Source organism: Diceros bicornis, chromosome 17 (assembly GCF_020826845.1).
Source record: "Diceros bicornis minor isolate mBicDic1 chromosome 17, mDicBic1.mat.cur, whole genome shotgun sequence".
Taxonomy (NCBI): domain Eukaryota; kingdom Metazoa; phylum Chordata; class Mammalia; order Perissodactyla; family Rhinocerotidae; genus Diceros; species Diceros bicornis.
The window spans coordinates 33,438,191-33,456,934 of NC_080756.1; the positions used below are offsets into that span (position 1 = coordinate 33,438,191).

General features: G+C 37.8%; 1 protein-coding gene across 1 annotated transcript in view; it reads left to right on the forward strand.

Moving 5' to 3' along the window:
* OVCH1 (ovochymase 1) overlaps window positions 1-18,744 on the forward strand; it is a 72,948-nt gene that overhangs the window by 7,006 nt on the left and 47,198 nt on the right. The window contains 10 exon segments of the mRNA XM_058557398.1: window positions 1,944-2,031; window positions 7,820-7,953; window positions 9,173-9,310; window positions 9,421-9,551; window positions 10,300-10,397; window positions 11,913-11,995; window positions 11,998-12,039; window positions 15,464-15,524; window positions 16,566-16,638; window positions 17,343-17,538. Of these exon segments, the coding sequence (XP_058413381.1) occupies window positions 1,944-2,031; window positions 7,820-7,953; window positions 9,173-9,310; window positions 9,421-9,551; window positions 10,300-10,397; window positions 11,913-11,995; window positions 11,998-12,039; window positions 15,464-15,524; window positions 16,566-16,638; window positions 17,343-17,538 (1,044 nt within the window).

Here is an 18,744-nt window from a genome sequence, read left to right on the forward strand (position 1 = left end):
GATACAGTGCAGGTAAGCCAGAGAGCTGTAAGAGCACTGAGGGGCTCAGTTCTGAGGGACCAGAAGGCTTGCCATGCCAAGGGGCAGCGTGTGCACAAGAAAATGGTACAGGGGGCAGCCTCTGCAGAATAAAGAGGCATAAGCGTACACAACTCACGGGAACAAGTAGTTTAGTAAAAGAACCAATTTGTGTGTGTGTGAGGAAGATTAGCTGTGAGCTAACATCTGTTGCCAATCCTCCTCTTTTTGCTGAGGAAGATTGGCCCAGGGTTAACATCCTTGCCCATCTTCCTCTACTTTATATGGGGCACCACCACAGCAGGGCTTGACAAGTGGTGTGTAGGTCTGTGCCCAGGATCTGAACCTGTGGACCCTGGGCTGCCGAAGCGGAGCACACAGACTTAACCACTACGCCACCGGACCGGCCCCAAAGAACCAATTTTTTAGAGGCCAGGACCCGGAGCAACAGAACATAGTGTTCTGTCCATCCCTCCTTCATTGTAGTCGAAGATCAGCCACCTAGCTGGTGATTTGAGAAGCATTACTGATGTTGGTCCAGCTGAACACCAGTGCTACCTCTGACTAGAGCAGGCTCTCAGCTTGCTTTCTTTTGGTCTTCAGAGTAAAAGTTTTCAGTTTGTTGCCATTACTGCAGGGGGAAATTCTCGCCTGGTGTCCGTTCTATTGAATTTTCATCACCTGGAAGAGAAGGTTAAAGGGTTAACAAGCCATGAACAAAGGTTAATGATAACAATATTTTAAAAGGACAATAAAATCAGGCAATAATCTCTAATTCCACAGTCAAATGAATATCAGAATGTGACAAGTAATTTATTTAAATAACACTTCTTTAAGATCATCTTTCTAAGCTTCTCATCCTCTAGTTACTTATTTCTTCTAGCATCCAACAATTAAAATGTGATACTGGTGTCTGAAATTTCTGAGTGAATAATAGAGACTTGCCGTGTCATTGCTAAAATTTGTGTACTTTTACTTTAGTATCTTTATACAAAGCTGTTTTATTATAACCCGGGACATCCTAGTTAGAGATGGGAAAACACCATATTAGTTCCATACTATAAATTTGACAGCTTCAGTGTGACTCATGATTTGAGAAAATTGGATAAATGTTAAATCTGAAGAACTCAGATAAACAAAAGAACATTATGAATACTACTCAGCCATAAAAATAAAAGAAATCTTGCCATTTGTGACAACATGGATGAACCTTGAGAGCATTATGCTGAATGAAATAAGACAGAGAAAGACAAATACTACGTGATCTCACTTATATATGGAGTTAACAACAACAACAAAAAACCAAGCTCATAGATACAGAGAACAGATTGGTGGTTGCCAGAGGTGGGTTGGGGGAGGGGGAAACGGGTGAAGGGTGTCCAAAGATACAAACCTCCAGTTATAAAATAAATAAGTCATGAGGATGTAATTTACAGCATGGTAACTATAGTTAATAATGCTGTATTGCATATTTGAAAGTTGCTAAGAGAGGATCTCTTAAAAGTTCATCACAAGGAAAAAAAAATGTAACTCTGTGGTGATGGATGTTAACTAGACTTATTGTGGTAATCCTTTTGCAATATATACGAATATCAAATCATTATGTTGTACACCTGAAACTAATATAATGTTATATGTCAATTATACCTCAAAAAATGTAGGGGAAAAGAATTGCAGAAGTATGTCAAATGGTTAATTAATAAAACTATTACATTAAAAAAAAGAAAACATTATGATTTAGAAATTTTCCTAATGAAGTCTGCAAATACAGTGTCTAGGTCATAGCACCTAAAAATATATGCATTCCCATAAATATAAATTACACAGTATAAATTGTACAGCATCAAGCTGACTCTCTACCATATGTCTTGAAATGTTTTCCATAGCTAAGGTAAATAATCAGTCTTTTTTCTATGTTTTGGAAGATTGTAGACCTCAGGGAACAGTGTTATTTGGAGAAAATGGGAAGATTCATTACCCCCATTTGAAAGAGGGCAACTAGTCTCATAATCGGTATGTATCCCCGGTAGGAAGGATTCCTGGGGTTCCCCCCACCACTCCATATCAGGCCATTTAAGGGGCTATGTTTTGGCAATTTTATTTAGTATCTAATTACTTTATCTGACTAACATAAAAGTCTATATGTTTCACCTGATATTTTTTATTTGGCAAATATTTGCTAATTGGTATTTCTGATATGCATTAATACACATCATCAACACAAGTGGTATTGAGACTAGAGCTTACCTGAATTGATGTATTTGAATATCTAACATTAACAGCATCTGGTAGTGAGGTTGTTATGGGAATTTAGTGGTTTATCCTGTCCCACTTATTTTCTTAATAATGGTAATATTTTGTTAACTGTTGCCTAGAAGGTGGAAAATAGTTTACTATTTATAAGCTTCAGTATCTTTAGACATTTTTGTTTATATACCTTGCCTTCTATATGGCTAAAGATATCTTTAAGCTTTAGAAATTAGTTTTGCAAGTATCTCATTTCCTTAAGTCTTCTACATTCATTTTTAAAATTGTATTGAGCACTGAAAGGTATTCAAAGGTAAATGACTGTTCTATGAGTTTATAATCATAACAAGTTTATAGGAGAAGAGAGCTGGACAAAAACAGCTATACTATAAAAGAAGATGAAATAAGCTTTATAATTCACACTACCCGGGTATGTTGGTACTATGGAAAATGGAAAAACTAATTCCCACTGCAGTGATTTTGAGGTATGTGTGTACTGTGGTTGGGAGGGATGGGGAGTAGGAATGCTTTAGTAAAGGGGGTGGTATTGAAACTAGGCATTGAAGAGTAGTTATGATTTTGTAGCTCATGAAGTCTTTTGTAGCTGTAATATCTGGGAGATTTCTACAGATCACTCCAGGCAGAAAGAATTGTGTGTAGGCAGTGTCATGGAGGTGGAGAATATCAGGGGTGTTTGGACAATGTGTATCCCAGTGCAGCTGGAGAGCAATGTTAATGTAAATAGGAACTAGGGTAGCAGTGGACAAAAAAGATAAAAAGGATGGTAAGGCCTTAGTTGTAGAGAATCTTGAATTCTATGTGAAGAAGCTTAGACTTTATAACATAGGCAACGGAAAGCTAAAATGGTGGTGAGATTGTAATTTATAAAATTAATGTAAAATGAATATAAATATTTGTTACAAGTATAGGATGGAAATGATCTGGCTTAATTGCGGCCCATACTTAAAAGGCTTGAGTCTACGTTGACTTTCTGTGAGTCAACCTAGCTTTAATATAATACCAATAAAGCCTTTGCCATCTTTGCTTAAACTTCGAGAATAATAGCATCCAGAACAAGAGTGAGAGTCCTGTTTTATTAGGGTCCTGCGTGGAGAGAGTAGGGAGGAATTCTCTAGGTACAGTCTTTAGAGAGGGACATTGCTAACCTGGAAATTACCTGATGGACAATAACCAAGATGAAAAGAAGTTCAAAACAGCATCTTGGGAGATACAGTGGAAGGACCTAGGAATATTTTCGGTCCAAAGAAGACTCAAGAGGAGAAAGGAACTGTCTTGGTTTGTCTGAAAGGCTACTAGAGAAGCAGAATTAATTGCAGAGCTGAGAATAAGGAGCAGAGGGTACATGTTAGAAGCAGGCAGTGTTCAATCCAATATAAAGTAGTTTCTAATTTGAGAGATTTCTGAGACTTAGTGCCCTGCCTCAAAAGATAATGAATTTCCTTTATTAGTGGGTATTTGAGCAGAGCATGGATAGCTATGGGTGAGATTCCAGAAAGCATTTATATATTGAGTAAGAGACTTATGCAGATGACAGCCAATTTATTGTCAAACACAGAGAACCCGTGAGTCAACTTAGACAATGAAGTATTGAAGAGATCTCTGCAAGAAAGACTTTCAAGACAAAGGGGGTTGTTAGTAGTATCAGATATTGCAAGAGTCAAAATGAGTTCACATAAAATGCCAATGGATATGGCAATTCAAAATTTGGGAGATGATTCGGTGGAATTGTAGGATCAAACGTTATATTCATAATGGGTTAAGTGATTGTTGAAGACTTGGTATCTCTCCTTCACCAAATAGTCCAAAAAATTTTATTGAGGCCTTACGACGTGTCGGGCACTATTTGAAGTGCCTGTAATACAGCAGTGAACGAAAAGGACAAAAATGCTTTCCTTTGTGGGGCAAGTTGAAAGTTGGAAGGTGGAGAGTGGGAATAATACAAATAATGGTAAGTATAATAGTAGAAAGTGGTAAGTTCTATGGAGAAAAATAAAGCAAGAAAGAGGGGTAGAGAGTGCTGGGTTGTGCAATATTAGAGAGGGTGGTCAGGGAAGACTGCACTATAAAGATGGTATTTGAACAAAGACTTGAGTAAGTTGAGGGAGAGAATCAGATGGTCATCTTGGGAAGAGACAGTCTGGCAAAAGGAATAGCATGTGTAAGACAGGAAAACTCTTGGTATATTTGAGGAACAGCAAGATCAGAGAGCTAGAGCTAAGTGAGAGTGGAGGGATGTGGTTGCGATTAGTGGTTGCCCAACTTAAAGGACATAAGAAAGACTTTGGATTTTATTGTGAGTAAGATATGGAGTCACTGGAGGACTTTGAGCAGAGGAGGAACATGATCTGACACTTTAAAATGATCATTTTGGCTGTGGTTTTGAAAATAGATTGTAGACAGGCAAGACGAAGAGCTGACAGACCAGCTACTGCAATAATCCAGGTAAGGATGATGGCTTTGAGCGGGTTTGTAAGAGTAAAGGTGGTGAGAAGTGGTAGAGCCATAGGATTTGCGAATGAGTTGAAAATTTGGGTTTTAAGAGGAGGGAGCCTTATGACCGACTTGAGATTTTTTTGACCTATGGGAAGGATGGAGCTGCCATTGTTTGAGACAAGGAAGACAATTAAACAGTGAAGAGAAGGAGGAAGATTAGACAGTGGCTTTTGGGTAATAGGGCAGCAGGGTCAAGAGAAGGAGGGCTTTGTTGTTGTTTGGAAGGGTAGGCTTAACTGTCTTTATGGGCAGAAGAGAGTAAGAGTGATAAGTTGAAAGAAATACGTGTATATGTGAAGCAAGTTTCATAAGAGCACACCAAATAAAGAAGGTTGAGCTTTGGAAAGAAGGAAGAATAATTTCTTTTCTGGAAAAGCAACCAAAAATGTTAAGGTAATCTGTGGGAAAGTTGAAGGAATTTACACTAGATGCTGTTCTGGTAATTAAAAGTTTTCAATTGCTTCAAGTTGAGGGGATGAAGTTGAGATTAAATAGTTAAGAAGATATTAAATAGCTTGTAGGGACTAAAGTAAGAAGTCAACTAGAGAGAAGAAGAAGACTTCCAGCAACATTGCAACTCAGTATTAGCATGAATTTGTACTATATTTCAACAAGTCTAAAACAAACTGGTTGTAAAATCCATCATTATTTTATGTACCACCAATAAAGAAAACAAAATACCCAAATTGGGAGATCTCCATATAAAGCTGGGACACCAAAGGCTATACCTTCAGTGTAAGACTAAACAATGCGTAAGCCCACCCATGTGGAAAATTACATGCCTCAACCTTGGCACTGAATGTAGGGAGGGATAGAAATCCTCCCTGAGAATTTGAATCATGCAGGTCTACAGTCTAAAATTCCTACCACCAGTGAAGTCCAAAACTCTTCAAGCAGAAAAATTAAGTAGCGTGCAGCTGAGAGTGCCCCCAGGTGACTGGCCAAAGTGAATACAAGTCCTTTCTGGAAGAACTCTTTCAATCCGGGTCTAACAGAATTGTAAGACTCCATTGTGAGGTCCTTCTGATTTTAGAATGTTCAAATGTGAAAAGACATGTTTTAGAAATGTTAATAAGGTATGGAGCCAATTCTCATACCTAGTGACTTCTCCAGCGTACTAAGCAGCCTTGAATGGTGGAAGGGTCTTGTAAATGCCAAATGGAGTTAATTAGCTAATGGTAAGGGAGAAAGAGATAATGTGGAGAAGGAGCAGGGAGTTATACAGTCCCTCCAAGCCTATCTTTATATGGTAGATGGTAGCTAGACTCTCAGAAATGGCAGATACATGGCCCTCAGGTGATCTCCTTCCTTCCATGCCCGTGGGAGACATTGCATTTCTTAGAGCCTAGAATAGTGCCTGGCATATCATAAATGCTCAATAGATATTTGAATGAATAAATCAGTGATTAATTTTGGTACTCCTCATTCACTTCGCTTGACTAGATGTCAGAATCCTTTTTAATGCAGCAATTGCTAACAATAAATCAAGGTTGGCATATGATTTGAAATCTATTTTCCATCTCAGAGTTAGAGATTTTAAGGCAGAAAATAATTTGATGAAATCAGTAGAAAATACTGGCCTTTGAAGTCATAAAGCCTAAACTATATTTCCTATTATATGAGATGTGATGAGTCTTTTAATATCAATGCCGAGTTTTCCCATTTGGAGAAAGGAGAGTAATTTCTCTCCTGTCTACTTCAGAGGGGTGTAATGAGTCTCAAGAAGGATGATAAATGTGGAGTGCTTTTTCAATTGAAGTGCTTTAAAAAAGTGAGCTTTATAATATTTTAGGCAGCTTATTGCTTTTTAAATTGAAGTGCTTAAAAGGTGATTTTAATAATATTTTAGGCAGCCTATTTTTACATCTATGTTCAGGATGATGGGCTTGAATAGAAAAAGAGTAAGTCAAGGATTTTCTGGTTAAGGAGGAGATGTTTGGTAAGAATTATTGCATTTGGTTTTTGGAAACTGGATATAAAAGAGTTGGATAACTCCTACAGTCCCGAACATTTATTACTTAGAGGGCAGCGGGGCTGTTAACAGGTCTAAGGTTGTTGATAAAGAATACCGAGTTTTAGAAAGAAGTTCATTCCAACATGTTAGATTCCAGATAAGATTGCTTTGAACTCAGATGAATGTGACTCATGGAAGATGCTAAGGATTTATGGCCCACTGGGGTTTCTTTTCTTGAATAATATATGAATTCATGTAGGAAAATAAAGATAAAGGATTGTGTGTTAAATTATGTAAGACTACTTTCAAAATGTTTAGACATGTTTCTAAAGATGTTAGTAAATGGTCACAGCTGATCTTGCCGAGAGTTAGAGAGATGATATTGCAACCCCAGGGACTATGACTTAGGCTCACCTTGGAGGATGTGGCTGGTTAGGTTAACATATACTATGTGGTCAATCCATAATTCATAATTAAACTTCTGGGTGAATATTATGAATTTTCTTTTTTTTTTTTTTTGTGAGGAAGATCAGCCCTGAGCCAGCATCCGATGCCAATCCTTCTCTTTTTGCTGAGAAAGATTGGCCCTGGGCTAACATCCATTCCCATCTTCCTCTACTTTATATGGGACACTGCCACAGCATGGCTTGACAAGCGGTGCATCGCTCCTCACCTGGGATCTGAACTTGTGAACCCTGGGCTGCCGAAGCGGAGTGCCCACACTTAACCTCTAGCCACCAGGCTGGCCCCATGAATTTTCACTTAGACTAATAGCTTAGAACAGAGAGATTAATCTTAGGTTTCTTCAATTTGTAGATCAATATTCTAGCATTTTATAACTAAAAGAAATGTAAAGGGTGGTTTCTGGCTATTCTCTAATTAATACTCCTCTATTTGCTGAATAAATGCCAGCAATTCGAGCATAAACAGATTATTCTCACATAAGGAATTTCCATTATGTTTTATCTTCTAATATCTTGTAAAAATTTTATTATTGGTGAGTTATGAGCTAAAGCCCAGATATTAGATCTTTTGTCACACTTGACTCTGCCGTTTATTATACTTTCTCTACCTTCTCCTGCCCAGCTTATGTATCTGGAAAATAATGATACCAGAAGATAAAATTATCCTGATAAAATTTACAAGCTTAGACGTAGAAAATCAAGTTGGATGTGACCATGACTATGTATCTTTACAAGCAAGCAGTGGAATGCTTATTAGTAAGTATGCTACATTTATTTTCATTTGTCATTTTAGAGTATCGAAATGACCACAGAGGAGCTAAAAGATCTGAAATTAGATTTCTGCACACAGGGCAATTATTTTATCTTACAAACTGTGCCCTTCTTGCAGGGGCGGGAGTGTGTGTGCTAAGAGTGGAACCAATGACCAGCATATTGACTGAACTTTCTCTATTCCTTTCTCTAGTTTAGTAACAGGATTGAATGAAATTGATCTCAGTTGTCAGAAACTTCCTTTCAAGTCCATGTCTATTTTTTCATTTTTATAACAAAAGCAGGTGCATGTTTGCAAAATTTTATAAAAACAAATGAGCAAATGGAAGAAAATGTAAACCATTCATAATCCTACCATCCAGAGATAAACTGTTAACATTTTCATGTATATTCGTTTATATATATTAGATGAACATGCTGAACTTTACGTTGTTTTAATATGTTCTTTCTTCTTTTGACAATAGATTATTTCATGTCATTTATTTTATTGAATACCTTATAATCTATATAAGCATAACTGATATATTTACTTTAATTGAAATATTATGTGTGAAGCATGATAGAGAGTCTCTAGAGCTGGTATAGACCTTGGTCTCTAGGTCTCCATAAGGCCAGTGGTTAGGACAAATATCTCTTCACAAATATTTGATAGGATGCTATAAACAAGATATTGTGCTAAGGTTATAATATTTATTGACTAAATGATTTCATGCTTCAGGCCTGGTATTTATCCAGTAATCATTTTTTAACCAATCATTTGTTAAAAATAAACCATTTACCAGATATCATACCAGGTACTGGATGTATATAGAATAAAAGCAGTTTCTGCTTTAATGAGCAGTTTGGTCAGGTAACTAAAGGTGCACCACAAAGTAGGAAGTGACATAGAATAGGAAATGTGCTGTGGTGATTCAGAAGAGGTGGGTCTTATTTCCAGTGGGTGTCTGGGAAGATTCTTGGAGAGCTGGACTTTGAGTTAGGCCTGAAGGATGAGTACAATTTGGATATGTGAGGTTAGACATGAGAAAGTGAATGGAATATACACTCATTGAAGCAGAGAGTGTGGAATGATTAAAGGGACCACTAAATGGTCTGGTGTGTTTAGAACAGAGAGTTCATGGAAGATAATATTAGGAAAACAAATGTGTATAAGTTTGTTTCCGCCATTTTTTAGTAATCTTATTTCAATTTCTTTTCTTTTAAGGTAAGGTCTGTGGAGACATATTGCCTTCACCGTTGCTGACAGAGACCAATGAGGCCACAGTTACATTTGTTTCTGATGCAGAAAACAGCGGCAGTGGCTTTGAGCTCATCTTTACTGCTGTACGGAAGAACTCGGAAGGTGGTATGAATTTCAGATGTTTAATTCCCATCTGTTTTTCTTTGATATGTGGGTGAGGAAGAGGGAATGCCTTTGGCCATTCGCTTTGGATTTTCCCAACACTTCCACAGGTTCAGGTTGCGGGAGTGTGGATGTGTTGGTGGAAGAAGGGGCAATTCACTCTGCCGATTCTCCTGACTTGTATCCCAGGAATGTAAGGTGTCACTGGTTCATTCATGCTCCAGAGAATCACGTTATAACAGTAAGCAACTAAGGAAGCTCTTTACTTCATGGAGAACTTAGCTATGTTAGTAAGAGAGAACTTGCTTCATCTGGACTGTTAAATTGCCATTATGACTAGGAGCTTTTATTTGCCTTTTTTTTTTTTCTCTAAAAGGGGATCCTTGTGTGTAGTTTAAAAAGTTTCAGCAGTTTAAAAGAGAATTCAATGAAAAGTAAGCCTTTTTCTCATCCAACTCCCCTCCTACCTCCTAAAGGCCAACATTAATAAGTTTCCAAGGTATCCCTAGAGAGAGATTCTGAGCATTTACAAACATGTATTTATTTATATTGCTTGGCAGTGCTTTTTCTATTTAAAAATCTCAAGGATCTTTCCAAATGAGCCCACAGAGCTTCTTTTTAACAACATCATAAAATTATATTGTGTGATGTTCCATAATTTCTTGAACCAGTTCCCTATTAACAGACTTTTAGCGAGTTTCCAGTCTTTGCACATACCAGCAATGCTGGTACATGCCTCTGTCACTGTTTTTGGACACATATGGATGTATATAATTTCCAGAAGTAGACTTGCTGAGTCAAAAGGTTTGTGCACTTAAACCTGGTAGTCATTGCCAAATTGTTCTCCAAAGAAGCTGCAATTATTTACACTTCTATCAACAGAATATGACGGTGTGGCTGAGAGCCTTTTAATGTACAGAGGAAATCTTTTAAAGTATCTCTCTTCTCTTCCTTGACCACTTCTCTGGTTATGTTGATAATTTGTGCAGTTGGCATTTGAGGACCTCACTACTAAATTTAACCAAAACTGTATGTATGATGCTGTTGTGATTTATGGTGATCCTGAAGAAGAACATGAGTTAGGTGAGTAACAGTCTGTCCTTTAAACTTAATGTGAAAAGCATGAGACTAACCAGAGTACAGTCGTGTCACTTAATGACGGGGATACATTCTGTGAAACACGTCGTTAGGCCATTTCGTCGTTGTGTGAACATCAGAGTGTACTTACACAATCCTAGGTGGTATAGCCTACTATAAACCTAGGACATAAGGTACTAATCTTATGGGACCACCGTCATATATGCAGTCTGTCCTTGACTGAAACATCATTATGTGGGGCATGACTATAGTTGCAGTGTTGGCTGGCTTCCTTGGGTACCACAAGGTGGAGTAGGGATATGAATTTCTTATACTGGAAACTCAGGATGCCATAAAACTTTAGCTTTAAAACCCATGAGTCAGCAACTGATTCATCAGTAAAGTTTTTAATAGAAACAAGCAAAATTCGAAGAATGTTTCAGAATATTTGGAAGGTGAAAAGAAAGTCCCAGGAAAAAGGAAAATGGTAACACTGAGTAAATCTTTGGCAGTTATTTAAGGTAAAATTTTAAACTTGCTTTTTTTTTTCCTGTATTAATCCCTTCAATTGCTGGTATTTTCATTTTTATGTCTAAGAATAGTAACCAAAAGCTATAATTTCTACATGAATCTTGAAAGTTAATTTTTGAACTAAAACTTCAAATATACTTTCAGTTTTGACCTACCCATTTACTGAGTATAAAAAATGACCCCTTCTGGCTGTGTAGCCACTTCCTGAACACCTGCTATTTGCCCCTCAGCTAGGTTGTAGTGTGGGTTGGAGGCAGGGAATATACACAGGTTCAGAATGTTTATTTGGATATTCAGGACAGTGAGGGGAAACAGGATCCTTTGATCAGGCAGAACGAGACCTGTACAAAGTGGGGTTAAGCAGATTTCAGGTGTTACCTATTCACTTGAAGTGTAGCCATGTTGTTTGGAAGGGACAATACCAAGTTTGGCATTTTCTTTGACCTCTTCTCATTGTCTACAAGTTAACAATCAATTGAGGTTTCTATGCATACTAAGAATCAGATGTCCTTACCCTATCTATAGAGTTTTTCTGCAAGATAAAATTACAGTACATTGGGGGCCGGCCCGGTGGTGCGAGCGGTTAAGTGCGTGTGCTCTGCTGCGGCGGCCCAGGGTTCGCCGGTTTGGATCCCAGGCGCGCACCGACGCACCACTTGTCAAGCCATGCTGTGGCGGCGTCCCATATAAAGTGGAGGAAGATGGGCACGGATGTTACCCCGGGGTCAGTCTTCCTCAGCAAAAAAAAAGAGGAGGTTTGGCAGATGTGAGCACAGGGCTGATCTTCCTCACAAAAAGAAAAAAAAATTACAGTGCATTGTTATCTTGAAAGTACCATTTAATTCCCACATGAAATGGAAGGGTGTGCCTACAAATCAAAGTTGAAGAGAACCAAAGTTGCTGGAAAAAAATTAATTGGATGATGTTTTACCTGTGTTTTCTGATTTTTAGTCTTTTTATAACTATAACTCAAACTTCCCTAAAATGTTTACAGCCAACTTTGTGGAATCTTGAGCCCTCTTCCAGTATTCAGTCCTGGTAACATGATGCTGATTCATTTTAAAAGTGATGGTGAAAATAACTCCAAGGCTTCAAGGCTAGATTCGCCTTTTTGCCCTCGGGTGAGTATGAACACTTGTGCAATAGTGATTTTTGCTTATGAAAACGGTTATAGGGAAGGTAGTTTATCCATGTTTACCTAAATTTAGGGTGCTTGAATTGCCTAGATGGCAAAATAAAAATGCAGATTCCTGGGCCCACCCCCCCCCAAATTTAGATTCTATGGCTCTGGGGTGGGGCCCAGGACTCTGTGCTTTAACAAGCACCTCAGGAGATGCCAAGAAACTGCGTCCACTAGATGATCAGAAAAGATTCCAAGCACCTTATATGAAAAGTAGGTGTTTAGGTTAGGGAATGTAATTCAGCAATGACCTTGACTGGCTCTATTTTGGGGTGTTTGAGGGTTTTGAAGGATTAATAGGTTTCTAGGCATTCTAGAAGATAAAGTAGCCTTTACTCAGATAAAAGGAATATCATATGCAAAGACCTAATGTGAAACAGAATGGATGATGTACAAAAAACTACAAATAATTCAACATTGTTCAAGTTTTGGAGGGAATGATAAAAAAAGCAAGAGTTGGGTCGTGATGGACATAGGACGTTAAATTTTAAGGACCAGATCGATAGGATAGCTAGCTAACGTTTATTGATTACTTGCTCTGTGCCAGGTATAGACTAAGCATTTCACATGTATTATCACATTTATTTCTCATTATAAACCTAAGAGATTTGTATACTGTTCCCCTTTTCACAGATGAGGGAACAGAGGATTAGAGAGGTTGAGTAGCTTTCCCAAAGATGCATAGCTGGCAGAGAATTCTGGAGCCAGAATTCAAACCTTGGTAGTAATGTGGAAGATGGAGATGGAGATTAGGGGTGAACTTCCATGCCAGGAGAGTAGTGAGGAAGTCATTGGAAAAATTTATTCTAGATATATTGCTTGATTAGATATGTTGTCAGAAAGGGGGTATATGAAGGAGAAAAATTCCAGCATGGTTTTCAGGATTCTAGCTTGAGTGGCTAGATGAATGGTGGAGTCACTAAATGATACAGAGAAACAAAACAAGACCATGTAGATGCTTAAAATCTATTGGTTCCATTTGAGATGTGTGGATTTTTATGAGCTTATGGGAGATCCAAAAAAAGATATCTAGCAGTCCTAGATCTAGAATTCAGGAAAGGGATTTAGACTGAAGAGAAAAATTTGGAAGTCATATATATGTAAATGAATAAAAATAGAATTGTGAACAGTACCTTATGGAGTATCTTTCAGGCTGAAGAATAGGATCCTGGAAAAAAGACTGAGATTGAGAAGAGATCGTCATAGATAAAACAAGAAAATCAAGAGAATAATTTCATGGAGCCAAGGAAGGAAGAAATGCTTAAAGGGGTCAGATACAACAGAGATATTAAGCGATATACAACAAATCACATCTATGGGATGTGGCATTTAGCATTTGAAAGGTAGAATTAGTGAGATCAACATTAGAGTGGTTTTGTGATTGACCAGGGTAAGCAAGCAAGGTTAGCTAGCGTAGGCTACCCTAAATATTTTCGATTAAAAAAAATTTTTTTCCAGAGAAAGACAGGCACGAATGTTAGCCCAGGGCCAATCTTCCTCAGCAAAAAAGAGGAGGATTGGCATTGAATGTTAGCTCAGGGCTGATCTTCCTCTCTCTCTCTCTCTCTCTCTCACACACACACACACACACACACACACAATTTTTTTTCCTCTACAGACTCTTCAAGCAAAATTGCATCAACATCACCTCCCAAAACCAATCTTGTATCTTCTGCAAAAGCTATTCCATATGGTAAGTTGATGGCCGTGTGGTTACTATCTGTTTAATCTCCTTTCTTCTTTAACTAAATGTATCTTTTCAAAAGCCTCATCTTCCCTTGATATAACTCCACAGTGAAGAAGAAGGAGTTTTATATTTAGGTCCATGAAACTTTCAGAATTCTGTTTGGGTTTGCAGATAGACTCAGGGAGGGAAGAAGAAATAACCTTTATGATAAGAAGAAGGGAGTACAGAGAACAATCTTTTGTCCTCATCTATTCCTGTGCAAATTTAATATTTAAAATATCTTCCTAGACTCTGTATTTAAAATGATTATGCATTTGGGGGCAAAGGGGGAAAGTTTTTTGTTTTTTACCACACACTGGCTTTGACCATTGTAAGTGCTTTCAGGGTGGCTTCTTGTTTTTTTGACATGCCCCTTTCCTTTTGTGACACTACAAGATGCTCCAGGTTCATCTTATACATTCCCTTCTCAGTCTTAGAATCAGCCGTTTCTCCAGTGAGCCCTGGTTCATTTTATTGGAGAAGGGTATGAGAAATCAAGATCTGGGTGCTGGGTATACTAGTTGCTACTAGGCTGTTATTACTTCCAGGCTTTCTTAGCTGACAGCTAGAAAATATAGGTATGCATACTAATCCATTTATATAAACGTATTTATCTATTTGTATCTATATTAAGCTAAACATGAGTTCCTGTGGACATTTCCAACTCAATCCAGTACCACATTGTTCAGTCTAGCCACCCTCCCTTGGAGAAGTCCATTTTATAAGAATTCTATCAAAGTGCATTTTTATATACCATGGAAAAGAAGCCTCAATAGTAGCTGATTACTTAGTGAAAATTAGTGCCTTGGAAAAGACAAATATTAGCATTGATGCCAGAGGCACAGAAGAAGCTTTGACAGACTCCCTTGTCTATTCTTGAATTTATGTAATGGACCATAACACTTTGTAGCAAGATATAGACCAGAGCAACATGTTTATTCACAAAGTGGAATATTCAACTTGATGAGTCAATTGAGATGAATAAACACAGTCAGCTGTAAATGTTTATGAACCATTTAAGTTAACCACAAGAAGAATTTATATACAGTTTCATCAGTGACTCTTCCTGATTTCTTTAAAAATTTTTATTATAATAGTAATGCTTGTAGGGAAAAGTTAAAGTTACTAAACTCATTTTGCAATTATACATCAGAATCTTCCAGCCACTTTCTTTCATAATTCAGCAGTGAGTCTTTCTTCTCTCATAGCAGTAAGTGACACACATCCCATTGTCGTCTTGGGGATAAGACCCTAAAGACATAAGAAACAAAACTTGATTATGGGCAAGTGGGAAGAAAGGATGGAGACGTTCATCAACTGATACCTCATGCTATTATCCCACTATTGTAAAAATTTCAGGCTTTGTTGCCTCAAAGTGAACGTTGCTCTATCATATGCTTTTTTCACAGTGTTCTCTACCAAATTAAATTAAAAGATATTTGATGACTGTGCACGTAAAACGTCACTAGAAATTGTAATCTACATTATGATCTCTACCATGATTTTTATTATTTCATTGTTATTATGGACACTATCCTCTATATAAAGAAGTAGAGTGGCTTTAAGAAATGTTTCTTTACTTTTAATGTTTAATAATTTAGAGGGTGACTTTGAAAATAAAGTTGAATCCTTCCATTAGAGTGCATGGCAGATAATAACAATGATAATGGCTACCATTATGAGTCATTACCATCTGTAAGGTACTTGCCAAGCACTTTACCTGGGTTAGCTCCCTTAATAAAGGCATATTGAAACTCATGAATGAGTCAGACTTATCATGCAAGGAATTGAAATGAGCATGGTTATGACTAGAGAGAAGATGCCTACATGTATTAAGAAACTTCTCCTTTGAATAAAGTGTATTGAAAAATAATTTCAATAACTTTACTTTTCTTGAAGAAACAGTTTTGAAAAATGAAAGAATTAATCTTCAAGCTAAAGTGACAGTGTATTTGTGGCAAGTGAGGGACTCTTTCCTTGGATATTTTTTCAGCTGGAGATCTTGACGGCAAATTAATGGATATCGATTCAAGTTTTTAAATGTCTTTTTGAAGTATATCAAAAGTGTGCAAATCTTAAGTATACAGTTCGAGGAATTTTCACAAAGTGAACACCCATGTAACCAGGACCCAGATCAAGAAACAAAATATTGCCAACACCCAGCAGCTCCCCTCATGCATCTTCTTATTATCACCCCCCCCAAAAGTAATCAGTGCCCTGATTGCTAACACCATAGGTGAATTTTACCTATTTTTGAACTGATAAATTCTTTTCAACCTCAGTTTCATCAATCCTAGTGATTTGATAAGAGATGACAATTTGAGATATATTCCTGTAATATAGTGTTTGGATACTTATCACAGTAAAGCATAGACCAGAAGCTACCTCATTATGAATGTAATTTGTTTTCATGTGTTCTTATATCACTGTGAAATTAAAATAAGCTCTAATTTTTCTTTTTTACCTTCTTAACTTAAAAATAGCCTTTCTTGATATTTGGTAAGGGCTCCAAAGACATTTTATAGCCAAGAGAAGGGGACAAGAGATGTAATTAAGAACTGCTCCACAGGTAGATCAGGAGGTATGGTGTGGCTTCCCAGACAGGGATTACACAAAGGCACCAGGCATGGGAGTGGGTGGCGCCTGGTGGAACTGAACAGTGCACATTAGTAGGGCCAGATGGGGTTAGCCCAAATGGTGAAAAATGTGTTTTCATGTCAAACTTTTGTTCTTCTTTCCAGGAAGAATAATCCAATCTTCTGGACCATTGCTGCTGGAGACCATGACAGAACCCTGAAGGAATCAACTGAACAGGTGAAAAATGTTTTTAAAGATCATTCTGCCTATATTTTAAGTGTTGTCACATGCCAGGGAATACCTTTAGCTAAAATATGTAATTAGGTATTAATCTCCTAGTGCCCCCTTACACCTATCATTTATACCAACATTTAAAGATACAATTTGAGGGGCCGGCCCGGTGGCATAGTGGTTAGGTTCACGTGCTCCACTTCGGTGGCCTGGGGTTCACTGGTTTGGATCCTGGTCGTGGACCTATGTACCGTTCATCAAGCCATGCTGTGGCGGCATCCCACATACAAAATAGAAGATTGGCACAGGTGTTAGCTCAGTGACAATTTTCCTCAAGCAAAAAGTGGAGGATTGGTAACAGATGTTAGCTCAGGGCCAACTTCCTCACACACACACACAAAAAGATACAATTTGAGGTCACATTTTAATCTGAGAATTAGGCAAGGCTGGTCAGGAAGTACAAATTCAGGTCCATGTACACAGGTCCACATAGTCTAGTTTCTCCAGGACTTTAAGTCCTCAGAAAGTGGTCCTTTGCCTTCTGCAAATTATAAAAAGAGATTGATTGCCCTTTTAAATTTAGTACAAAGTCATCTTCATTGCCGTTGTATGGAAATGTAGAGATTTAATATTATTTTGGACCATTGTGCAAGGAAATAGTTTGACTCACTGACTTTATCTTGTAACTCGTTTGCTTGGGAATGATACAGGTGAGACGTGCAAAACACATCATGGTGCATGAAGACTTTGATAGACTGAGCTATGACTCTGACATCGCCCTAATACAACTGAGCTCTCCTCTGGAGTTCAACTCAGTGGTGAGACCAGTATGTCTCCCGCACAGCACGGAACCTCTGTTTTCCTCTGAGATCTGTGCTGTGACTGGATGGGGAAGCAGTAGTGAAGGTAAACATTTTACTTTTGCACAAACATTACTGCCAGTTGATATTTCTGAGACTATGTCACGGAAACGATATCAAGCAGTATCTGTTTTAGCCCTTCTTTCTGAAATATAAAAACCATTTTATTTAGCTGTAATAGTTCATCAAATTAAAGAATGAGCTACTTTATATTTTTCCATCATGAGAAATAAAAATTATAGGTAGGCTAGATCTGTAAAGGGCCGGACAATAAGTTTTATAGGCCTTGCAGGCCATATAGTCTCTCTCACAACTACTCAACTCTGCCCTTGTAGCACAAAGCAGCCGTAGACCATATGTAACAGAATGGATGTGGCTGTGTTCCAATAGAACTTCATTCATGAAGTTTAAATTTTATTTAATATTCTTGTGTCATGAAATATTATTCTTCTTTGGATTTTCTTTTCAACCATTTTAAAATGTACAAACCATTATTAGTTCGTGGATTGCACTAAATAGGCCTGGGGGTGGGGGTGGGGGTTGGCATGGAATTGGCCCACTGGCTGGGGTTTGCTGAACCCTGGGCTAGGTTATAGAGTTCTTAAAGCCATGAGATTTGAAAGATCTGACTGGGTCGATGTTTGTGTTTTGCCTATTTTCACTTTGTAAGATCATTTTATTTGATATTTTCCTTCTGTATATGTGTCATTTATTTGGAATCTGAGAGCTTGAAGGAGACGGGAATTTATCTTTGACTGTGTACAGTGTTTATGTTCACAGTTTGCTGTGCTGCCTGCAGCCAAATTACATTTTCCTAAAATCTTCACAACCACCATATGAGGAGATTTTATCCTCCCATTTTGCGAATAAGGACATTATGGCCCCAAATTTAAGTAATTTGCTAAGATCTCATGGCTAATAAATATCAAAGCTAAGATTTGAAATCAGCATGGCTCAGCTGATAATCCTTCAATGGCTTCTTATTACGTTTATAATAAAGTCTGAAATCCTAACCTGACTTTGAAAGCTCTGTGTGGTTTGGTCTACACATAACTCTCCTACCTCATTTCCTCCTTGTGTCCCCTTGTTGGCTGACCTTCAGCACTGTGGTTTTCTTTCTTTCTCTTAGACACCAAACTTGTTCTGCTTTCTCAAGCTCTGTACCTTGTTTCCTTCCACATGGAAACTCTTATTCTAGTCTTCTCACAGCTGCCTCCTCATCTTTCTGTTCTCAACTCAAATCTTCTCAGAT